This window comes from Cadophora gregata, assembly GCF_030347475.1.
Source record: "Cadophora gregata isolate MNR1 chromosome Unknown scaffold_9, whole genome shotgun sequence".
In the NCBI taxonomy this organism is placed as follows: Eukaryota; Fungi; Ascomycota; class Leotiomycetes; order Helotiales; family Ploettnerulaceae; genus Cadophora; species Cadophora gregata.
In genome coordinates, this window is record NW_026695932.1 from 1,212,134 (window position 1) to 1,236,105 (window position 23,972).

A 23,972-nucleotide genomic window follows, 5' to 3' on the forward strand; every position below is an offset into this window, starting at 1 on the left:
GTTGAAGTTGTATACTGGAGGAAGCAATCCCGAGGATTGGGCTTTACATATACCCTTCTGTCTATAAAACCAAGCCGCGAAGAAGTAATAGGCATGTGAAGGACATGCTTGATCTGCATTGTTAACTTAGCGAGTCCTATTGGCGTACCAGGAATTTCATTTAACAAAGACCTGCGTGCTCATTTCGATGAGCTCCTTTTCACTACCAATAATGTATAATGTCAACCATAACACGAGAGCTGAAAAATAGCTGCAGGCGGCTTTCGAAGTGACAGAATGCTGATTAAATTTGTACTACTTGTAAACACTCAAGGTAGACTCAGTATGGAAATACGCGTTCCTACGCAGCACAGTACAGCATCAAGAGTTGCCAGTGGCTGATTGGCCAATTTGAGCAGGGGTATCATGTGACTCGCTTAACCTCTTAGCTCCCACAGATGAAATCCACGCCTCGCCCGAGACCAACTGCGAAATATCGAAGCGCTCCATTTCTCTTTTCGACCTTACGACAAACCGCAATCATGAGTGCCATCAACAAGATCGCGGCCAACAGCCCATCGCGTGCGAAGCCCAGCGAGCTCGAGACCAGCATTGCTGGCGCTCTGTACGACCTTGAGAGCAACACCTCTGACCTCAAGGCCGCTCTCCGCCCTCTTCAGATCGTCTCCGCCAGAGAGGTAAGCAATTGACAAAAGCTCTTTCTCTAGAACCAGATTTTCGTTATCAATGTCGCAATATTTGCGACGAGATATCGGAATGGCTCGCAGCCGTAGAATCGAACGAACGAAATGACGACGCGGGCGCCGCTGGCAGACAGCATACATTCAGAAACATACATACATGCATGAGGGGTTTATATTAGCATACTTGAGATACAGAATGGATACATACTGCAATTGTGGTGCTATGCTATGCAATGGATGTTTGTCGTTCGGCGGGTCGTACTTGGCTGGCTCTTCTTTGCCTCTTTCGAGAGAATAAGTTTTGGCTGGCTTCTGCTTCTGCCGCCCAAGTTGTTGTGGACTTTCGGAATCGGACGGGCTGCGGACCATTGTTTCTTCAACAAACATGGAGATCGCATGCTGACTTTTGATCCTCTACAGGTCGAAGTTGGCCACGGCAAGAAGGCTATTGTCATCTTTGTCCCCGTCCCATCCCTTCAGGGCTTCCACCGTGTGCAGCAACGGTATGTAGCTCTTTCCCTTACTTGCCCTGGAAGAATGATTGTTGATTTGAATATGCAGTCTCACCCGTGAGCTTGAGAAGAAGTTCTCCGACCGCCACGTCCTCTTCCTCGCCTCGCGCCGCATTCTCCCCCGCCCCAAGCGCTCCAACCGCTCTCGCACTTCGCAGACTCAGAAGCGACCCCGTTCCCGAACACTCACTGCCGTCCACGACGCCATCCTCAGCGATCTCGTCTACCCAGTCGAGATCGTCGGCAAGCGTCTCCGCACCAAGGAAGATGGCAGCAAGGTCTTGAAGGTTGTCTTGGATGAGAAGGAGAAGGGTGGTGTTGATCACAGACTCGATACCTACTCTGAGGTCTACAGAAAATTGACCGGTCGTGGTGTCGGTTTCGAGTTCCCCCAATCTGGCCCTGCTGAGTACTAGATGTGGTGCTTCATAGTCAAAAGTCGTTGCTTCGTCGTGAATGGAGTGGTTGGGATGGAAGGATGGGATCTGTTCTACATGGGAGGCGTAGCTAGGGCTTCTCGATAGATTCGGCTTGCAAATGTCAATGCTTGCCATTCAATTCATCACGTCACAAATCCAAAAGATGTATAGTACTACATGAGACACGAGAATAATGAAATGTGCAAATATCAAATGGGTATATTGCGCCAGCCATTGTTCCATCTAACCTCTGGCAATCTTCCCAACACCTAGCACACACCAATAAGCCAATTCTCTCTTCTCTCTCGCATCTTTATCCTTGCCACCCAAGCCGGCGCCCTCTTCCTGCGCAGCATCAGTCTCCCACTCCACCCTGACGAATACTGGAATCTCCACCACATCCTCGTCCTCCCTTAACGGCCCATCGTCCTTCTTCTGCTCTTCAGTTCTCATGAAATCCGGTCCATCAATCCTCAACGGCGGAGGTACAACCTCGAGAACCACACTCGTCCAGTTCCGACCTCTTTCCCATACCTTGCCGGCTTCTGCTTGGTTCTGCCCTTCACTTGTTTCAGCTTTCGTGCGACGCTTCTCTCCAGAGCTGTTCCTGTTGCCGCCTTCGCGTAATGCTTCCTCCCACGCATCGGTGTTGGCTCCAACTTCAAATTGTGGACACAGAACAGTGACTTTGCTTCCGAATCTCCCGGGGGTCTTTGCTGGCGTAGCCAAGGTAACCTTCACTCTATCAAAGAGAGGATTCTTGAAAGTGAGTAAAAATTGCACGGGCTTCATAGGTGTAAGTGCCAGTGCGGATGTGTTTTGCAGCGGCTTGATGTTGATAGCGGGGATGTAATTCAGCGCTACTAAACGGATCCTGAAGCGAGTGGTCTGGATCTTAGATTCAGGCTTCGAGAGGATATGTCGGCATGTCTTGCACCGCTTAGAACGCTTCGTGCGGAGGAGATATGCTATGGGACGCAGATCGGTAAGAAACTGTGCGCCATTGTTTGGTAGCTCCTTGCGCTGAGCTGCTGTTGATGTGCTGTGCCAACCTTGGGTGTGGAGTTTCATGATAGCTTCTTCGTCCGACGAGGGTGTGAGTTGGAGACCTTCAAGAGCGTCTTGTGCTTCTCGCATGTTACCGGTTTTACTCTTGGATTTCTTGTCCACCATGCTTCCCCCAGTATATAGTCCCATGATTCTAGACAGCGCTCCAGGAGAACCATAGCCATAATCGCCCGAAAACCCCAATGCCCCGACAGATGTTGAATCCGCAAGCTGTGACTGATAGAAAGCCTTCAAGTTCGAGAACTGACTCGCAGCATCTAACTTTTCATTCGGGTCCAGCGGCTGAAATGAATCTTGATTAGGACTCTCCTCAGAAATAGACGTCCCTGAAAAGTCTCTCTTGCGGTCCTCGCGATCTTTTCGTCGCTCTTTTGCCGTTACGATAGCCTCTCCGCCATTTCTGATCTTAGCCAGCTGTGCGAAGATCCCGTTCGGCTTCTCAAATTGTATGCCTATCTCCTTCGAGCTCCATGTGCAGAATCCACAATTGAGGACGAAAGTGCCATTCTGAGAAGCATGTTCTGCTCCGAGGCCGTCGGGTGGTGCTTCAAGGCTACTGACAGATAAAGGGGCGATGCAGATTGGGCATTGGAAACAACTACGTGTGCATCTGAATCCCAATGCCATTAGCCAGCCGAATGTGAAGCTTAAGATGCTAGGAAGCGTACCTATTCCCTTCAGTCTTCACGGTGCTACTCGGCACCTCAAAAAGGCAGTTCGGGCAGTACCATGTCACAATCTCATCTAGAACGCATCGCGGACACCGGATCTGATGGCAGTCTTCGCAGTAGAGCAGGTGTTCGAGAGGATATAAGCTGTAGTTTGCGCGGGGAGCTCGAGGGTCAAAGGTTCGGTCATCATCTTCGGAGTTTGCTTCTGAGACGACGGGACTATCTTCTCCGAGTCTGCGCGTAGGTGTCGAGGTGTCGGTGCAGGGACACTGGAAGTAGGTGTACGGTGTGAAGGAAGACATGGTGGGGTGGATGGGTGGTGTGGAGAGCTGTGGTGGTCTTCGGACTGAGATAAGGGACGACGCGCTAGGACGCCAGGAGGACGTGTTCGAGGTCTCGCGAAATTCTTTGAGTCTCTCACGTTTCTTTTCCACGCCGCCATGTCAGCTTGAAAAGGGTATCTTTGGTACAAACCACCCTACAACATAATTTTGGTCGTCTCGATGACTTTATGATATTCATGGCTCTCATTTGGCGACAAGCTTCGAGAGGACTTGAACGTTTCTGAGTATCCAGACCAAATTTTATTGTCCGCTGCCTAGCTAATCCCTATGAACAAGTATCTAACATTATAATTATACAGTATTCGGATGCAATTAGACATTAAGTCTATCACGACATCCAATCTTGAAACAAGGAAACAAAACTTGAAGGGAGCGTGATTGGGTATCATGAAAACCGGACAACTCCTTCCCTCCAGAGACTCCAAACACAAAGGAAAACTTGAAAGCCACATTTTCAGAATGCGACATGAATGTTTCGGATCGGCTCATCCTTCTCCTCATACTCAACCTTCACCTCCGTGGTAACTTTCACAAACTCCTGGTCAGCCTTCTTCACCTGTAATGGGTCTGGCTGCAATGGATCCACGCTATAAACGCTTTCTGAGTAGAGACTGCTTGGTGGTCTGGCCAGGCCGAATGCACTCAATGGTCGATCAAGTAAGTTCTTGATAGACTTCTTCGAGATCTCAACACTAGCATCGGAACCTCTTCGACTGTTGGAGGCACTGGTCAGAGGACTGTCAGGACCACCGAAAGAAGTATTCGACCATCTCGAGGAGAGATCCTCCATAGATGACGAGCCAGAATCGAAAGATACCTTGTGTGGCGAATCTTCTGGGCTTGTGGTTGCAGGTCGGGCTGTGATGCAAACGTTATTCGTACCGTTGCCATATCCGTGGACCAAAATCTCGTGGAACGATGCTCGCTGAGGTTTGGGATGGCGAAGCTCGGGCATATTACCAAGAGTGCTGAGTGCTCTTCTGACTGTTCCCTTCTTCGATGCTGTGGAAGATAGCGAGATCTCACTGTTCTGTCGAGCATGTGTGATGGCAAAGTAGTCGATATCGGGTCTGATCTCTGATGGAGAGTAGGGCTCGTTGTCTACCGGCGACTGCGAGGTTGCTGCCTCGAAGTCAAGTTTCGTTTGGTCTGTTTGCGTTCTCACAAGAGTCTCGTACGGCCGTTCTTTCCAAGGTGGACACCCGGCTGTGAGCACGCAAATGTTGTATGGCACATTGTGTGTGTCGCGTACCTCCTCTGGAGCCAAGGTTGCTGAAAGTAGAGTCTGCAGTATTGAATAGACGAGAATCCATCTGACCTTGCGAGCATCGGTTTGAGACAACTTTTCGTGTCTGTCCTTGGTAGGATAGAAGACACAGTCTTTTTCGAAGCCTCTATATGCCCGGACAAGTGTTGAGTCAAGGAGACTTTGGTCATGTACGTTGGTAGCCTTGACGAGGTGAGCGAGCGTCACGAGTCGTGGATCTGGCTTCATCTTGTCTGCTTTGAAGGAAAGACTAAATCGCTTGTTTGTTGGAGGCTTCGAATTATCCTCGCTTTCTGGGAGTAGAGGAAATGGATGCTCCAATGGTTGGTATTTGTGCCGCTGGTCGAATGCCTGCACGTTCTGCAAAACACACACTCCGCCCGAGTGGGTAAGTGGGAGAGAGTCGACATTTGTGCGCGACTTATCCACCATGTATTCATATAGCTTGTGAAATTCCGAACACATTTGAGCATAGATGTGTTTGGGAAAGGCAGCACGTCCATCTTCGGATGCTGGTGGGTAATAGCCAAATTTGGCGACGTAGTAGGATTGTAAGAAAGATCTGAACTTGTCGAGGTGAGCTCGCGCGGCGGATGATAGGCCGAGGTGTGAATCGGAGAGGTCGTCTGAGAGGAAGGAGCTGAGTCTTTCTCCACATTGGTCCAATCTCATATCCATTTCGTATCTCGATCGTGTTACGAGCGCGCGGGTGGTTCTAGCAATGAACTTCGCCGTGTCAGCAGAGGTCTACTTTCTAAGAGCATTGCAACTCCAACTTACCTCGAATCCAGGACTGACAATGAGTCTCTCATTCATGCCAGTACAGTGTGCAAATGCATCAATCCAAAGGTCCCTGAATCGGAAGTGTTCTGCAAAGTAGAGAATTGCCAAAGCATGATCTGGGGCACTCCTCATGTCCGCATATCCTTCTTCATCCATATAGTCGATGATACCCTGAACATTGTCCTCGTCTGGAGATCGAAACTCATTCATACTATTCAAGAGCCCTACAAGCGCACCGCCGAGGTGGACTCCGACAAGAGACTTTCCAAAAACCCAGGCGAAAAAATTCCTCGTTGCTGTGTGGTATAGAAACGCCTCTCCTCGGTCGACATTAGCTGGGGCTGGAATGTAAAGTTCGTAAGTTCTCTGCCTCGAATGGCCGAAGTAGCTGTCATCGCTGCTGCATTGCGAGGACGGTGAGCTTCCCGGCGAAGCAGCTAAGAATCGGTCCAGAAGGGGGCGACAACTTGTTTGAAGAAGGGCGTCCATGGGAATCTTGAATGCCGGTCCTCGTCTGGATTGACCCTGTCCGTACAAATGGACAAGACAATTGCCATCGTTGTACCATAATTCGGGATCCTGACGACACATGTGAGCAGGTATGTCAACCACACAGAAAAGTTGAGATCTTACTCTTCTGAGTCCATCCCATTCAACGGATCTCCTTGCTGCGCCGTCCCACCTTCTTACATTCATTTCAATTACTGGTTCTCCCAGAGTTGGATTGCAGAAAGAGAGCCTTCCTGGGTTCCTCTCTGGTCGTTTTGGTTTCCAGCCCAGCGGTCTCTCTGAAACTCCTTTGTACAATGAAAAGTCCTTGGAGCATACCGAACTGGATCTGACAGGTTCTTTGGCTGGCGTTCGTATCGAGCTTGCTCTGGAGGGTACTTTTGGCTTACCAGCCATTGACATGGCCAGGGACATGCTGATATTCATTTCGAGATATTGTACAAGTCACTGGATTATTTCCACTTGCATGAGCGTCACTGCGCTGGGTGTTCTGTGATCGTCGGTACGACGTCAAGGCGAGCCGCCAGTTGTCGATCAAGCAGCTCTAGTGTCCAGGGACCGACTCTCGCAGAGGAGCTTCTCTGGGTAGGGTACAGTTCAATCAGATGTTCCAAACAATATGGAGGCTCAAGAGAGGGAAAGGTATGAGATTAGGAATCTCGAATAATCAAGTCGAAAGAAAAGTGACGAGACAGCTCTGGGAGCCATGATGGGACTCGGATTTGATATACCTTAACGAATAATGATAAGCAAGCATGTGTCTCAGCCGGGGCAGCCAGCCGTGGTGGTTGCCGCCCCGCCGCCTGTGGACGAGACCTTCGCAGCGTGAACTTTCAATAGCGGCAAGACGTGGACGTGGAGGTGGAGGTGGAGGTGCTGGCATGGGTGAGGTGTAGTGTAGTGCAGTGCAGTGCAGTGCAGTGCAGTGTAGTGGTGGTGCACCAAGAGCAAGGAGCCTGGCCGGCACGCGCTGCTTGTCTGGCTGGCTGGCTGGCTGCAGTCCGCGAAATCTGGAATCGCAGTGCCCTGGTCGTGCCCTGGTCCTGGTGGTGGTGGCTTGAAGCTGAAAGCAGCGACTCTCTGCTCTCTAGTAAATTTATCTACCCTACCCTCCGTACTAGGTACACAGTACCTCCGTAGCCCTCTATGATGGCTTGGCCCCGTTCTGGCCTGGTGGTGTGCAATGGAACTACAGTTAGAACCACAGACCAAGAGGCAAATCTATGGCCATGAGCTCTTCGCCTTGGAAGACGCTACCCCCGCTCGCTATATCCTCCCTCAGCTGTACCACTTTCGCCGATTCAGTAAACGAGGGACAGGAATCGGCTAGGCCCTGAGATGGCCGTGGTCTGCTGGATCGAGTTGATGATCGATGCTCACCCCGCGCAGCTCCTGCACTGTGCTCTCTACCTATTCCGTACAGTACCTACATATCTGATAAGGTCTCGCTGTTCAATTGTTGTTTTTCCTTTCTTGTGGCGTGGCGTGGCGTGGCGTGGCGAGGCGAGGCGAGGCCATGGGAAAATTTGTTGCAGCAAGGCAGGGGCATAAGGTACATCAGACTCCATCATGAACTGCCCGCACGGTGTTGTCGCTGAGTCGGTCGCACCTGGAACCCTCAAGCGAAGGTCCCCCAAGACAATCAAGGCCCGCCGGGGATATCTCGATGTGACCCTCTCCCCCACACTAGGATTCCGAGGAGGAGGAACGGGGCTGTCAGAGCTCCAAGCTTCAGCGTGATGGAGGCTGGACTCCAGGACTCCTGGACTCGCTTGATGTGCGCTGGGATCAAGGATCTCGATTCCAGTGCGTGTGAATGTGCTACTGTACTGTATCTGCTGGGCTTGACGATCCTCCCGTTATTGGCTGCCTGGAATTGTCAATCACACCGTCTAAGCCCTATCCAGCCCTGGCGATGCCCGAACCGGGCAGAGGCTCGACTGGGGATTTTCAGCCCACGACGCTTCCAGCAACCACCACAAAAGGCGTGATGGGGTCCAGCCAGACGCCAAGGCGAGAGTTCCGCCAGCCACGATGATACGAAACAGCTATATACTTTGGAGACGTCTTCAACGTCGACCGGTCCAGAATTTTTAAGGAGCATTGAGGGGAGTGTTCCAGCTCGCCTCAATTTCGAATATTCGGAATCTCCTTTCATGACATGTTGATCATCGAGGACACACTGTACCGTGGAAAGGCAAAATATATTATTGCGGAAGTGGACGGGGAGATAAGCTCAAACCATTAGTACAGTAGTACAGTACTGTAGGTCCGGACTGGCGATATCCGATCAATACAGTAAGGTATGGCCAAGGGATCTGATTCCATTGTTGATCCATCCGTGCTGCGGCCGCTCTTACTATGCCCCACATTCATAACCAAGAAGTACTGTATGTGAATTGGGGATCTCCAGGTACCTCATCACTTGGCCCGATACCCCTCCTCGCCCTCTTGAGAGTGTGACGATAGCCGAGAGTTCCTTCCTGTCACTCTGAGATCGAGGAGTAATATTTGCATCAGCAAGCATTAGAGCACACGCCGGCAAGATCTACATCCAAGTCCGGGAGGTTTGTCTACCGAGAGCTTTCGACTTTGGGCAGTAGAGGGATCTGGGAAGCTGACCCAATCGAAGTGTTCAGTCGTGAGAACAGTCAGAAGAAGCCTAGGGTATCTAAAGTTGCTCAAGTAGCTCGAGTAGCTCGAGTAGACAGAACGTGGGGAAGATGGTGGAAGGTATGATTGGACCCTGGATTTTTGGTAGCGGGGTTGTCGTCATCGGGCTTGGTGATGCAAGCCCTGCGACCGTGACAGCTCTTTCATGAAGATAACCTTCTTCTCTCGATACCCTTGGAATCTAAGAGAACACTCCGCTCGTCCCTTTCCATCCATTTCTTTGGCCAGTAGATGGTGTACCAACGGGAAATAGCTCTCCTGTTGATAGGTGAATCTGGGGTACGGAGTCTCCGAGGCGCTTCTGATGTCATTGTCGGTGCACTAAAGGCTCTCCAAAACGCCTCCACGTCTTTAAACTTCTGGCTGACAGCTCGAAATACCCGAAAAGTGCTGCTGCTTTTTGAATGTTTTGTAATTGGCCATTTGGAGACCCAACTTCACGAGATCCTTCTAATGTTAGACTGCAAGAGCTGCCTTGTGCTCTTTCGCTATGATTCTTGTGCTCAAGTTTTGAAATGAGAGACATCGATCAATCACAAGAGACGCGGCTCCCCGAGAACGTAAAGGGGTTTTGCTCAACTTCGGCAGTATGCTACTTCGAATCAATCAATAGTGTTGAAGGTGCCATTGGCATTATCAGGCCATGGTTACTTTCGTGGAAGTAGCAATATCACAGGCAATATCTGTGCTTGATCACACTGGATGAAGTCCACCGGTGGCCAACAATCAACTGTTTTTGCGAATCGTCCGACAACTGACACGTTCAAACGCAGGCCTGCTTTGACTTTCATGCAAGTCAAAGTTCGCATTTCTTAAATTAACTTGTGCTCCGGAAGCCAATGAGATAACGCTATGTCATCAGCTGCGAAGCTAGCACAGAGGTTGAAAGGTATACTTTCCCCAAACACCAGAAGCGAGGTACATCCGTGTAGGCGAACAGAGCTTCTAATAGAGCTGTCAGTACCGTTTAATCTCAATTGTTCAAGAGATCTATTTACAGGCACTACATTCAAGAGTGAAAGTAGCGGGGCTGTATAAGAACCAACAGGACGTCGGCCAATATTGAGATTCCACCCAATTCAGAGCTAATCACTTCGCTGGTCACATCTCACCCTCTTTCCCAAGCCCTGAATCTCTGCCAGATAAGATAATTCTTTTACGGTATTGTACCCACGCATGGTGAATAAGTCGAACACAATCGGAAATTTTGAGAAATTCGAGCTATAGATGTTTTCCTTGCGAGATGCATTGGCTCCTCTTTGACATCTTCAGAAACTCGCACGAGATTTTCTGCTTGCTGGCAGCAAACGACGGCCCGGATTTAACAGCCTCTTACACACATGTAAGTGCCTAAAGATCAATGAAACATATTGTAGAGCTCCGAATATCACGGCCACCTTGCGGTCTCTTGGTATTTTTGTACATTCGACCACAACTTGTGTTCTCCCTCTGGTCTAGTACCCATCGTCATCAGAAATTTCACTAACCGGGATCGAAGAAGCAGTGCACTGCGGAGAGAGGCACCAGGGAAAGTCTGACTTAGCTCCAGAATGAATATATTGTTCGGGATTACACCCGCTCGTGTCCCCTTGAGAAGATGTCACTCAGCGGCGTCTACCAAATAATGTCCATCTTCCTGTTCTTCGCATACTCGACTTTGAGCTATGTCAGGAGAGCCATGCCAGGAATTAAGAGAACATCTGACATCTGTGATGCAGAATTCTCGTGTCGAAGAAGCTCGAGTGTAGAGTTCGATCATTGATAATGCTCCAGGTGCAAACCAAAAGTTGAAATTCATGGTATGATGATATTATTCAGAAGCGAAGGGAGAACAGAACACATGGCGCAGATTACTGACCGAAACGAATGCTATTTTGGCCAACAATACCACTTTTCAATTAAATACCGATGGGACACTGAAAACTACAGTGGGAAGAGATCAAAATATTTGCTGGTAAATCTGTTAAAAAGTGATAGGAGAGTTGTCAATCTCAGTTGGACATCCGTCCTACTAAAGCCATGTGAGAATTCAATTCGAAAGCAGCACAGTAAAGCTTGGTGGAACTTTTTTTTTTTCGAAAATTTCCTATGATTTTGCCTGATATTTCTTTCCCTGATGGGATCGGGCTTGGCACCTGCAGCTCAAAAGTCAATCAGACAATTAATGCTGACTCCACAGTGTCCCACAAATATTTTTGGTCGCTCAATTGATTATGGAGCCCATCGACTCAGAAGCCTGCAGCTGGACAACTCGCAATTATTCGAAAAGTGGCCCCTGACTGAGTTTCAGGGTCTCGCAATAAGTATAATAATCTCACATCTATCTGCTGATATTATTAGTCAGAGTCTGGAATTGTTGAACTGGACCGCGTGCTATATATATACCATGCGTGGCACGAAATATACTGGACACTGGACATACAATAAATACATCTAGGTACTGGTTGGCACGCCTGTACTACGTTGAGCCGACCATGTTATCGCACGCAGTAGCGCAGGAAGGTAAAAGCGTGGAGTTGAGGAATACGTTATTTTTTTGAGCTGTCTAAAAGGAGTTGAGAATCCGAATCAATTCCATTTTTCCGATAGGAATTGCACAGGTTCACGTCACATAGAAACTAGAAATCTGAGGATCCTACTAAAAGACGACACAGCACCATGCAAAGCTTAGACTAATACCTCCGTACCCCAGACTCAATCCAAGATGAGGCTCTGCTTGCTTGGCACCGGTAATACTTTTCTCCGGAGCTAGGCCACTTTCAACCACCTCGCTATAGTGACTACACCTCAACTCCTTCTTTGCCAACGTCCAGTGCTCGCCAGTGATTTCATCGGAGGTACATTGTTAGACCAGACAGTGTACATAACCAAGTCTCTGTAATACTACGCGTCAAGCGCGATCCTCTCGACATCTACACTCGATGCGATCCATCCCTTACTCAGCCAGCGCGTTACCTCTCACCCCCCATCTGGACTCCACGCGCTGAACCCCACCACAGTCTGTTCTGACTCCCGACACATTGCCCACTTTGAATGCAGAGGACAATGGCTCCTCTGCCAGCAACGCCCCGCCGACCTGCATCCTCCAGAATACGTACAGCTCGACCGCGATCAGTTGGCGCGGCCCCGTCTGACAAATCCATCCCTGCGAACGTCGCCTCTGAACCACCTCTGAAAAGACGAAAGTACATTCCGGGTGGCCCTGGAGGTGGAGGCAGATACGTTGATGATCAGGGGAACGAGGTACCAGTAGGTGGCACTGGACCAGGAGGATACAACTACGTTGGACCACGAGGACGAATTGGTCGAGAGAACGCTGCCATGGGTCTGATACCTGAGGTATATAATCGACGAGATCGAAGTACGCGAACACGAACAGTCCTCCCGAGATCGCAGCAGCCCCCTATGAGATTTACCTCTGCAGCTCAGGCCGCTGCTGTAGTACAGAGTGATGGCTACAAACCACGAGAAGAACGCGCGTGGGAAGAATTTCACCCCAATCTTGATATCGATGCCTCACTGCGCGCCTTCAGCGCCCACGAGGTTGAAGGAATACTGGATTCAAGGCCAGTCACGCCTGGAACAGGCGAGACATCTGCGAATGGTCTCCGGACACCCAACGGTGTTCTCGACTCAAAGGCTAAGAGTGACGGCATACCCACACCTGTTGGTTCTATTAATGGGGAGGTTTTGACTATCAGCATCCCTGGAACACCAGGTGGTGGGAAGAGAAGACCGGGGCGACCTCCAAAGGACCCCGTCGCATTCTTTACGGCGAAAGCAATGAAGGAACTTGGTGCAACCAACGTCATCGTCGCCCCTGCGCTGTCTCTGCCAAAGACACCCAAGGCGATGCCACCAGTGACCAACATAAATGCGAAGGAGAGGTTGACTTTGCCGCAACCATCATACCGAAAAACCGACACCCTGGCTCGATTCGAAGATAAGGCTCTTGGGCTCGTACGATACGTGGACAAATCCATGGCAAATGTTGGCTATCAGGAGAGTGACATATTTGTTCGCCCAGAGCGAACCCTCATTAAAGTCTCTGATGGAAATCTGGACGAAGAAATAGACCTAGGACCTGGGCATAAGAGCGATGCGGAAGGCATATTTCCTACAGGAACTGGTACTGTGGGTCGTGTAGAATATGATATGGACGAGCAGGATGATAAGTGGCTGGAAGCCTATAACGCGGAGCGCAAATCATCGAGTTGGGAGCCGATCACCCGAGAAATCTTCGAGATCACCATCACTAAGATCGAAAAAGAATGGCACGCGCTAGAGAAGCGTATACCAAAGCCAAATCCAAAACCACCACAGACACACAGGCCTAGATCGAGTTCAGCTGCGGCAGTGAACGGTGAGCCGCAAGCTGGAGAGGAGCAGGACAGTAAATGTGCCATTTGTGATGATGGAGATTGTGAAAATACCAATGCCATTGTCTTTTGTGATGGTTGTGATTTGGCGGTACATCAGGAGTGTTACGGTGTCCCATTTATACCCGAAGGCCAGTGGCTTTGTCGGAAATGTCAACTAATTGGCCGTGGCATCCCCGTGAGTGGCCTCCAATTCCGTTACATTGCCTCAAAACTAAATCTCAAACAGACCTGCATTTTTTGCCCGAACACAGACGGAGCTTTTAAACAAACAAACGCTTCAAAATGGGCACATCTGCTCTGCGCTATGTGGATTCCGGAAGTATCACTTGGCAACCATACATTTATGGAACCGGTAATGGAAGTGGAGAAGGTCCCAAAGACTCGATGGAAATTGAGTTGTTACCTTTGTCATCAACGCATGGGTGCTTGCATCCAGTGTGGGAACAAGTCGTGCTACCAAGCGTTCCATGTCACATGTGCCAGGAGAGCTCGCTTGTTTCTGAAGATGAAAAACAACCATGGCACGCTTGCAGTTCTCGATGGTACTACTGTCCTGAAGGCTTTCTGCGACAAACATTGCCCTTCGGACTACGCTAAGGAGAATGATGTTACGCGAGCGACTCGAGAAGCTAGGAACTTTTACAAGAAAACTATGCGTGGTCGCTTATGGGCAGACAGCCAGGCGTCGGCACTGGCAATGGCAGCAACGCATCGGCACGCCGTCACCGAACATCAACCAGATGAGTCACAGCTCACAGGTGCTAAGTTTGCTTTAGCTCTCGCTGATGGTAAGAAGAAAGGGGTCCAACCGCAGAAGCCGGTATGGAAACTCCCTTCTGGCGCGCCCGTCATCCCACGCTATAGCTTCGATATTGTTGAAAAATCCCTTCAGCGCTTCAACATCCACAAGCGAAAGGAATACACAGCGGATGCATGTAGGTACTGGACACTTAAACGCGAGGCACGACGAGGTGCAGCTTTACTCAAGCGACTACAACTACAGATGGAAACATTTTCTTCCATGGAAATCACTCGCAGAAACTTCGCTGGAATGGGTCCTGCTGGCAGAACAAGACTCAATCGTCGAATCGAGTTCGCTCAGACTCTAATCCAAGATCTGGAAAAATTGAAATCCCTGTCGGATGACATCGTGATGCGAGAAGTAGAGAAGTTTAAAGCGGTGGCGCTTGAAGAGGACCTTGTAGATTCGGTCTACTTCCCTGTAGCAAGGATGCTGCCCAAAGTCCTTGACAAATCACTTACGTGAGTATCCTACAGCCGTTAAGATGTTCAGTGCTGATTCAAATTAGGCTTGATATCAGATCTATATTCACAGATGGGTTATTGAGGCTGAAAGCGAAGGTCGATAGTCGATTTTATACTACAGCAATGTCCTTTGCGCACGACTTCAGCGAGATCTTTCGATATGGAATTCTATCCGAGCCTCCCGTCAAGCCTGAGACGGCAGTTTCAAGGGAACTTGAGAAAGGATCCACGATCAAAAAAACACCTCTTGACATCAAAGAACGGCGTCGACTTGGAAAGCGAATCATCAAAGCCATCCAACCACAGTTAGAAGCGGCTGTGAAATCGGAAGCTGAAATCAGTGGCAAGCCCGTCGACAGACATTTGAAGGATCTCATGGAGCTACTCGACTCTAGCTATTCTGCCGGCCAGGATTCAATTTCGGTATCTCTTGGTGATGCAGGTTCTGTAGGAGAACGAGATCTTGATATCGATCAAGATACCCAAGCGCGACCGGATGGAAGCGACGTCAAAACTGCTGGAGCACATCGGTCCTCAGCTGTTTCTGAAGACGTAGACATGTTAGACGCACCGGGCGAGGTAGATGAGAGCATTAATATCGCCCTGCCATCTGGAGATGATACCATTAATACAGATACTGCACCCCCTGAGGCTGACTCGAATGCTTCGAAAAAGAAATTTCACGCAAATGGCATCAAGAGTTCAGACACACCTCCAGACACAAATGGATATGTCTCAGCTCAAGATATCATGCAACCCGCACCACCAACACCACCTACCTCAAATGGCGATACAACCACCGATCAGGCGGACATATTGGCAAACGGCGGAATTCCATATTATCTGAAGGATTTCCAACCAGAAGGCACAAGTCTTCTGCAAGGAGCAGATGTCATGTCGAGTGTCAGCGAGGAACTCAGTGAAATGGATGATGAGGAGCTAAAAGGTCTCGGGGCTGACTTCAAAACCGGCCCAACCGAGATTATTGGCAGTGTCATTACTGCTAGTCCGTCAAAGGCGAAGAAAGGGAAGGCAAAGAAGAAAGCCCGGAGGCGTTGATTTACCGATACTGTATTTGCTATTGTATCATAGATCTTTCCAGCTGTGTTTTGGCGTTCATTGTGCGGAGTTCTAAGGGTCAACGATTAAAGCACTGGGACAACATTGGGCAAGGTATCCGCGCGGCAATTTCAATTGTATCACTATTTTTGTTCACATCATTCTTTTGTTTTTAGTATCTGTAGGTGGTGAGATCGCGCTGCCTGGTACCAGTTGGCCTCGGGGTGACTCGCCGTAAGTTTGTCCGAGGCTCGGTGCAACGAACATTTCCCCAACCATTACCAAAGATCTTGGGATCCGATTCTTTGCTAAAGTGTAACAATTACCAACCCACTGGCACCAGTCTCAATCTCCATGCAGAAGCGAATCTCTTGTGCTGGCCATGGTCCTGCCTTTGCTGTGTTTGTCACGTTTTCCCCCGATAGCTGCAATCTCGTTGGTGGGAAAACTTCCTCCAGAAGCCCGAGCGTCGGAACATCAGTACAACTTTTCTTCTGGGGAAAACGCCTCTCCATACGATACCACGGATAATATGGATCCCTACGCAGGACGGCTGCAAGGATGGGTATGCAAGAACCCCGCCATGATGATGAGAGTGGGGGAACTTTTTTGTTTGCTGTGAAGTCGCCTGGTGAGGGGCAGGTTACATTTAACCTCCGCTCTTCCTCTTGTCCTTTTTCTCTCTTTACATTATTCTTCCTCTTCTGCTGCTGCAAAAAATTGACCTCTTAAGTCTCTTTCATCCCATCTTCTCTCTACTTCCATTTTCATCCATCTCGTGGTTTTCTCCCAAAATGGTTTACCCAGACACTTTCCAAGGCTTCCAGATTGAGGATCCAAAGCACTGGACCGATTTCAAGCTCAATGAGCTGACTCCAAAGCCCTTTGGCGATTTCGATGTCGATATCAAGATCCAGGCTTGCGGTGTCTGCGCCAGTGATTTGCACACTATAAGCGGTGGATGGGGCGAGCAGCATTTCCCATTGTGTGTTGGTCATGGTAGGACCTCCCGTCGTCTCTTGGATCTCCTTCCGAGACAAAAAATAATGTTCACGTTTCCTAACTCTGTACTTCAGAAATTGTTGGCACAGCTCTTCGCGTTGGTCCTAAAGTTACTCTCATCAAGCCAGGCCAAAGAGTTGGTGTAGGCGCGCAATCTTACTCCTGCCTCAACTGCCGCCAGTGCAAGAACGATAACGAGACCTACTGCCGCCACCAATTGGATACCTACGGTGCGAAGTGGCCAGATACCGGAATCGTTTCCCAAGGAGGCTATTCTTCTCATGTACGCACACACGAGCACTGGTAAGATTCCTCGATTCCTTCCCACAAAGCTTCTCTCCCCATGTGTGCAAAGTAAGCTGACTTTAGTATTTCACAGGGTCTTCCCGATCCCCAATGGCCTTGAGACCACCAAAGCAGCTCCTATGCTCTGCGCCGGCCTTACAGCTTACAGCCCTCTTGTCCGCAATGGTGCTGGCCCCGGCAAGAAAGTCGGCATTGTCGGTATGGGAGGAATCGGGCATTTTGGACTCATGTTCTCGAAAGCTCTTGGTGCAGAGACATACGCCATCTCCCGGTCACACTCCAAGGAAGCCGACGCGATGAAGATGGGCGCTGATGGATTCTTGGCTACTGCCGACAAGGACTGGAACAAGGAGCACATCATGACCTTTGACCTCATCGTCTGCACAGCAAGCTCAACGGAGGGTATGGACTTGAGTCAGTACCTTGCTCTGTTGGACGTGCACGGAAAGTTCGTTTCTGTTGGTCTGCCAGAGGGCAGTGGACAGGAGGTCAAGGCGCAAGACTTCTTGAGCAACGGATGCTTGATTGGTGCTAGTCATTTGGGAAGCCGGAAGGAAGTCCTTGCTATGTTGCAATTAGCTGTCGATAAGAAGGTTGAGAGTTGGGTTGAGGAGATCAAGATTAGCAAGGAGGGTCTGGCGAGTGCGTTAACAAGGGTGCACAATAATGATGTCAGATATCGGTTTACTTTGACTGGTTATGAAGATGTATTTGGTGCTTAAGGAGAAGTTGTCGAAGGGGGTTGGAGTTGGTTGTAAGTCTTATCAAGCATAAGGATGGTTGGGCGGCTGTATCAAATTGCTAGTACAAAAAAGCAGGCGGGCTTAGGTATGGATATGATTTCCAGCATTGGACAGCAGTTTTTGATACATCTTGATATGTGAAACAATATAGATAGATCGCCCTATAGGTATCACGTACAATCTTTGTGACTAATTGCAAATACCATCACTTGAAGATGTTTTGTTGCCGTTGGCTGAATACATTGATGGCGGGTGATTGCCGGACCCAAGAAAACGGGATTATCCTTATTATGATGACGGGAATCGGCTCGGTCTCTTCTCTACGAAACGAGACCCAGAAAGCATTATCAAAGGTACTTAATTATATCTCTTATGCCTACAGTATTCATGGTGTACCAAATTTCACAGGCATACCCCAAGTGAAAACGGCAAGTCAAATTGTGGTAGAAGACTGCGTGCAGCCAAGACCATAAAAATCATGCGTCAAAACCCGAGCCAAGCAACAAAAGCGTTTGTTCAAAACTGCAAAAGACAAATATACAACAGGTGTATTTTGCCAGATGAACCACGCAGGGGTCGAACCTACAATCTCTTGATTCGAAGTCAAGCGCCTTGCCATTGGGCCAGTGGTCCTGATGAATGAGTTTCGAGTTCTTATTTGGATCCTTGAATACATTGTGACGACGATGGGAATGGGCCCACTGTTTTGAAAATTCTTCCACTTATGGTACGAGATACCTTGTCCAATCGAGGACATTTATTAGTCAGCATCAAATACTTTCTGCACATTTTGTGCTTCAGATTCCAAGCCATTTTCGTCATCCTACAGTTTCCTCTTCCAAACGCATCTTGAATTACTCTTGGCAAACCACCAAGTGGTGAGACGCTGTATACCTTGTTGATGAGTGTGAAGTTACAACACTTCGAGGACCCGAGAATTAATTTTTCAAAACACTTGCTGATGCATCAGATAGGATAGAGGTTCTGTACGGTATCTTCAGTGCCGTTGCTTGAGCCAGATTAGAAATCGGTGTGAGAAAAGAAGTCACTTCAGTTTCAAGGCCGTTTGGATAATAGATGGGTCTATCATTCCAAACTAATCAAATCCAACACCATAACTGCGCCACCATCTTCCAAGGGCGGGGAACCTGGTCTAGACCCCAAGCTCCTGCCAATAGTTCATCACACTGTCATCTTCCTCGCTTCGCATATTTTGATTGACTGTGGTCGACGCACAAGGTTCTGGCACATTACATAGTCAATATATGGCACGTTTGACTGTGTCACTACGGCCATCCCGGTGGTTGGGCCAGATGGTGACCTGACGGTACTCTGTATCGACAGCTGCCAGGGGTACATGAATCTCCGGATTACTTTCCATAGCTCCGGCGTATGAAATTGGAAGTCTAAGGCGAGGAGAAGGTGCACGTGTATGGCTGCAAAGTATGATGAGTGAAGACAGCTTAACGCTAGGAAGAACGAAGTTGCGAGCAGTGAACAACGTTCCAATGGGAATGGATTCCACTCAACGGGGACAGAATTTGCCGCCCTGGTCTTGCACCTAGTTATCTTATCTCGGCTTATCTAAAGGTCTGGCGACCGCTGGTGGGGTTGCTTAAAGTTTGCTTGAAACTGCTCCCGCAACACACAGGCCTCGGACTGATCGTAAGCGGAAAAAGTCCCGAGCTTTACTTCATGGTCTTTATTCCTTTCGCGCTTGATATCATTGAAACCGTCTTCAACTCGCGTTGATTGGATATTCTTCTCATGGCATTATCCAACAAAGCGGAGAGATCTCCTCCACTATGGACCATTCAACAGCTGCGAGACATCTGAGGCAGACCTGCAGTAGTATACAGGAACTTTTACCTTTCTGAGATCTAGGTTCAAACTCTCTCCGGAAAAGTGATGCTCATAAGATTTGTGAGTTGCCCATGATTTCCAAGTTCACCATGTTTTGTTTTGGTCGACAATCGTTATATCTTCCTTCCCGGAGCTATCAATAGTGGTCACTCCCAAACCGAGTTATAGGTTATTGATTGAACCATGTCATTAGTTCTAGAAGAGTCTCCGTATGGCTCCAGCATCAGCACAAGTGTTTTTTTGATCACCTCGGATGGAAAAACGCTACAGCTCCCAATCCCGTCCTCCTCGCCAAAAGACCCTCTCAATTGGCACCCGGCAAAGCGCAGGATTGTATTGGGCAATGTCTTCTTCTTTGCGATGCTTGCCGTTATGCAGCTTCAGAGCTTGGGTATTCTTGTTCCAGTAATGGCAGTCGATTATCTACCACAGGTGAATTCTTAACATTCAAGTCCTGTGCTATCTTCTAATTGTGACAGGGAATCTCAATCCTTGCATTCACACCAATGGCCTCAAGTTCGCTGTTATGCGTAGGGCTTTCTCAATTTATCTGGATTCCATTGTCCCTAGCTATCGGAAGACGCCCAGTTTTCTTACTCGCAAATATTCTCCTAGCAGTGGGGTCTATTTATGCTGCTCTTTCGCCAAACTTCTACCACCATGTTGCAGCACAGAGCTTACAGTCAGTTGCATCGGGCTTTACATTCTCTGCTGCAAGTATATCATTTCAGTCAAGATTCCATTCACTTACTTCTGCAGCTCGGCTTGATGCTGATTGACCTTACTTTTATTCATGAACGAATCATAGTCCTATCAATTTTCTGGTCGCTAGGCGGGGCAATATCGAATGCTCTCATTGCAGTAGTACCGAAACTCGACAGCACATTTCATACTTGGCGGGGCTTTTACCACGTTCTATTTCTACTTGCGTTATTCTCATCAGTCGTGGCGTTCTTCCTCTGTCCCGAGACCTACTTCCACCGGCCCCCGCTTGCGTTCGACGGGCGTGTTCTCGTTCAATCAACCGCCGAAAGAGTAACAATTTATGAAAATTGGAGGGGTGTTGGCATGGACAAGGAACTGCCTGAGCTTCCGCTCACATGTGCTGAGCGGAAGGTCAATGAGTTGAAGGTCTGGGGACTGGATATACCGAATAGGTGGAGCCGAATGGGGGCAATCTATCCTCAAATCCTCTTGCTTCTGCTCAACCCCTTGGTGTTCTGGGTCATGATACTCAACGCTCTTGCTACCACCGGTATTCTGGCATTCGATCTCGGGTACGGAGTCCTGCTACTTTCTCCACCGTACAGTCTTTCGATAGATCAGGTAGCGCTGATCAAGCTGGCTGGTGGGCTCGGCTCACTTGCTACTTTTCCTATCACGGGCCTCCTAAATCGCAAGATTACAAGACGGCTAGCGACGAGGAATGGTGGGAGACAGAGCGTCGAGCATTATTTACCTTCATTTATCCTTCCTGTGATTACTGGTTTCCTAGCACAGTTCTTGTATGGACTTGCTGCGCAGCGGCACTTACATTATGGCTGGATATTTACGGCCTATGGAATGATGTATTTCAGCTTTATCTCTCTTTACACTTGCGTAAGCGCCTTGTGTGTGGTTGATCTGTGGTAGATTTACTGACTTTGCAACAGAATAGCCTCTGGGCTGTGGAAGCATTTCCATGTTTTGCCGCTGCCAGTATCGCAGTGGTCATGGGCGTGTCCTATGTCCTTCCTTTCGCGCTATCGTTCATCATCAAACCATGGATTGCAAGAGTCGGGCAATGGAGTATGCACGCCACACTCGGTGGAATCATCTTGGGGGTCGGTAGTATTGGAATTCCAATCGCTATCTTTGGCAAGGAGTGGAGAAGGCAGATTCTGGAAAAGTATGGAAATATGCAGGGTGGTGCTTTGAGACCCCAATAGATTTGCGCCTGCATGCATTTGGCATTTTACTTTCATTTTATGTTACGCGAAATTGATAGTCATGCTGTCGTCATTTTCTTTTCGAAAATCCTCCCTCAGCCTGCAGAGAAAGAGATCTCTTTTGACAAGTCTTGGCGTCACTGAGAACTGAAGACCCATGATATCTTGTTCCCATGGAGTATTGTTATCCATGACCCCACGCTCAGTCTCCCTCTCCATGTCATCCAGAATGCACAGGACATCTCTCCTGATCCTTAGCCAGCATTTCCGGCAATACCTTTTTCTCAGCATTTTCAACTCTCTACATTCATCTGGCTCCGTAGCCTCATACGCCGAAATTTGGAGTTCCTCGGTACCTCTGTCTCTGATACACATCGTGTACCCAACTCCATCGATCTGGAAATAACAGCCAGGCGTGTAGAGTTTACGTGCTAGGCCGCAATCGATACAGAATCTCCTCTTGGCTCGTCGAAGCACGGCTAGAGTGCCGTCCGATCTCTTAATAGTCCGCATCTTGTCCACGAACTTCGTTTCGTGACGGAGACGCAGACAGATGGTGCAAGCTATAAATCCACGGGCGATGCACTGCTCCGACCGCTCGAGCTCAAGTAGGTCTTGTTTTGACTCTGAGGCGATGGTATTCCATAGTAGGCGACATGTCATTCGGAGATGGCGTGTACCTGGGATAGCGGCAGTTTTGAGGTGGCTGGCGATTTCTTGGTGTAATTCCACTGGTAGGCTAAGGAAATTTGGTGCGGCAAGCTTGGCTAGTAGTTCAGCGCCATATGGGAGAGCATTGATTTCGTTGGGCTCCGCTGTTTGTTTGGTTGCACACGACATTGCTTTGTGTATGGCATAATATCGCCTAACAAATTCTTTTGCTCTAGTATTGATGATTTAGTGTGCGAGGTTCCCATCTTATGCTATGAATTACGTTTTGAGTAAGAAATGAAGGCACAGCGGCGAGGAGTCATTTTGAGCATCCACCATCACATGATCTCTTCCATACTACATAATCTACCCAGCTCTGTGGAAGGACTCAAAAGAATGATTCATACGTTATTTGCCTATAGAAATTGTCTGGTACCTTGAGGATGAAGGGTTCCGAGTAGGTAGGATGAAAAGACGTGACTTTGAGCGATCCTTTCATGCACAAACCGAGGATACGAATCATCATCGACGTCTCGGCTGAGATTAATCTTCGGACCTTCTCTGATCTATGGACAATAAATTAGATGCTTGGGAAAAGACCTTGGAAGATCTCATTCGGTCCGTTCCTCTACTTGACAGGAAGTTTAAGCGCGGTAGGAACGTGAAGTTAAAACATGGGGATGAACGGAGAAGATTACGAAAGAATAGAGCTTGTGAGACTCACAAGGCTAGGTGGATTGGAGGCTTCATATGAGAGCCTACAATGGCTGAACCCCCTGGAAATAAGCCGGTCTTCAAAGCACAAGACAATTCAAAAGCATCTAGTGAGCCGAGATGCATCGGGGAATAGATCTCGAGGTGCCTTTCAAGCTCAATTAGTCAACAGGAATCACAATAATCGGCCCGACCTACTCTGGTAACATCCCATTCACACAAAATATATGAGTCTAAAGCAGGAAAGGAAGGAGAATGAGCTCTCGGACAGACACGTGACTTGATCGACCTACCTACCTACCCAACCTACCTAGTCTCCCTACTGGAGGGAGAGGCCAGCGAATCCTTGAACTGCTGTCAAGACCCAGGAATGTAAATCGACATGGGCTATGATGAGCTTTTGCTCGCGCGCATATAAGCATAAATTGAGAAAGTTTTCTTTGCCGATTAGCCAGTGGCCCGGGGCATGGTTTCCTCTTGAGCAAGGGAAAAGGGGTTAGCTGACGGGGTGTCTACCCAAACCTGGACCGCAAGATCTAGTTGTTGCTCTCCCTGTATTGGAAAGTCGGCGGATAAAAGCTTAGACTTGATGTTCTTTTCCATCCGAACTTCTCTGCCGGATACCGCCGATGTGTCAGCCCCTTTATGTTTCGAAACAACTCACAGCCTTTCGAACCAACCAAAGCATGTGCATGGCTAGCAGTGAAACGACATGGACAAAACATTCACACATGGCCTGAGCACCTGTGGCTTGGGGACTTCAGGATCAAGGATGACAACCGCATGCTTTACACAACGTGGATGACTCGGAATACACACACCACGATACACAGTCACACTTCGACATTGTGTCGTAATCTGGGGTAGCGGAATGAAAAAGGCCGAGAAAGAGATTACATATTGGTAATAGATCTCAGGGAAGACGAGGAGGGGGACAGGACAAGTGATACGTTGCATATTGCGGGGTGCATACTCTATGATCCTAGGGTGATCTTCTGATGTAGCGAAACGTTGAACCCCTGAAGACATTTTGGTCACTACTCCAGACTCACGGCCACTGATCAGTGCCACAGGCCCACTGGGGATCTGATGGGCCTCCTTGGCATCCGATGGGTGGCTAGTGACTTA

At 48.8% G+C, this 23,972-nt stretch overlaps 7 protein-coding genes and 1 non-coding gene across 8 annotated transcripts; 4 read left to right on the forward strand and 4 right to left on the reverse strand.

Annotated features, from left to right (window-relative positions):
* Positions 1 to 474: 474 nt before the first annotated feature.
* RPS7 (40S ribosomal protein) lies at positions 475 to 1,819 on the forward strand. Its single transcript, XM_058508386.1, has 2 exons — positions 475 to 1,186; positions 1,245 to 1,819. Exons 1-2 carry the CDS (start codon positions 912 to 914, stop codon positions 1,609 to 1,611), a joined length of 642 nt encoding a protein of 213 aa, XP_058356073.1. The 5' UTR covers positions 475 to 911; the 3' UTR covers positions 1,612 to 1,819.
* On the reverse strand, positions 1,820 to 3,800 carry ONS95_014716 (uncharacterized protein). Its single transcript, XM_058508387.1, has 2 exons — positions 3,351 to 3,800; positions 1,820 to 3,292 (listed from the first exon to the last, which is right to left on the reverse strand). Exons 1-2 carry the CDS (start codon positions 3,653 to 3,655, stop codon positions 1,858 to 1,860), a joined length of 1,740 nt encoding a protein of 579 aa, XP_058356074.1. The 5' UTR covers positions 3,656 to 3,800; the 3' UTR covers positions 1,820 to 1,857.
* ONS95_014717 (uncharacterized protein) lies at positions 3,783 to 9,861 on the reverse strand. Its single transcript, XM_058508388.1, has 2 exons — positions 5,745 to 9,861; positions 3,783 to 5,690 (listed from the first exon to the last, which is right to left on the reverse strand). The coding sequence occupies exons 1-2, from the start codon at positions 6,681 to 6,683 to the stop codon at positions 4,152 to 4,154; spliced, it is 2,478 nt and encodes an 825-aa protein (XP_058356075.1). The 5' UTR covers positions 6,684 to 9,861; the 3' UTR covers positions 3,783 to 4,151.
* Positions 9,862 to 11,963: 2,102 nt separating this feature from the next.
* Positions 11,964 to 15,637, forward strand: NTO1 (nuA3 HAT complex component nto1; the record flags this gene model as incomplete). The annotated part of the gene is made up of 3 exons (XM_058508389.1): positions 11,964 to 13,487; positions 13,539 to 14,575; positions 14,623 to 15,637. 3 exons carry the CDS (start codon positions 11,964 to 11,966, stop codon positions 15,635 to 15,637), a joined length of 3,576 nt encoding a protein of 1,191 aa, XP_058356076.1.
* Positions 15,638 to 16,431: 794 nt separating this feature from the next.
* ONS95_014719 (uncharacterized protein) lies at positions 16,432 to 17,667 on the forward strand (the record flags this gene model as incomplete). Its single annotated transcript, XM_058508390.1, has 3 exons — positions 16,432 to 16,636; positions 16,714 to 16,942; positions 17,019 to 17,667. 3 exons carry the CDS (start codon positions 16,432 to 16,434, stop codon positions 17,665 to 17,667), a joined length of 1,083 nt encoding a protein of 360 aa, XP_058356077.1.
* A 582-nt stretch (positions 17,668 to 18,249) lies between these two features.
* Positions 18,250 to 18,321, reverse strand: ONS95_014720. The gene has a single exon. It is a non-coding gene; the product is annotated as a tRNA-Arg (tRNA).
* A 185-nt stretch (positions 18,322 to 18,506) lies between these two features.
* Positions 18,507 to 21,227, forward strand: ONS95_014721 (uncharacterized protein). Its single transcript, XM_058508391.1, has 4 exons — positions 18,507 to 19,611; positions 19,745 to 19,983; positions 20,031 to 20,264; positions 20,311 to 21,227. The coding sequence occupies exons 2-4, from the start codon at positions 19,912 to 19,914 to the stop codon at positions 21,181 to 21,183; spliced, it is 1,179 nt and encodes a 392-aa protein (XP_058356078.1). The 5' UTR covers positions 18,507 to 19,611; positions 19,745 to 19,911; the 3' UTR covers positions 21,184 to 21,227.
* A 294-nt stretch (positions 21,228 to 21,521) lies between these two features.
* On the reverse strand, positions 21,522 to 22,319 carry ONS95_014722 (uncharacterized protein; the record flags this gene model as incomplete). Its single annotated transcript, XM_058508392.1, has 1 exon — positions 21,522 to 22,319. The coding sequence occupies one exon, from the start codon at positions 22,317 to 22,319 to the stop codon at positions 21,522 to 21,524; it is 798 nt and encodes a 265-aa protein (XP_058356079.1).
* Between the last annotated feature and the right edge of the window lie 1,653 nt (positions 22,320 to 23,972).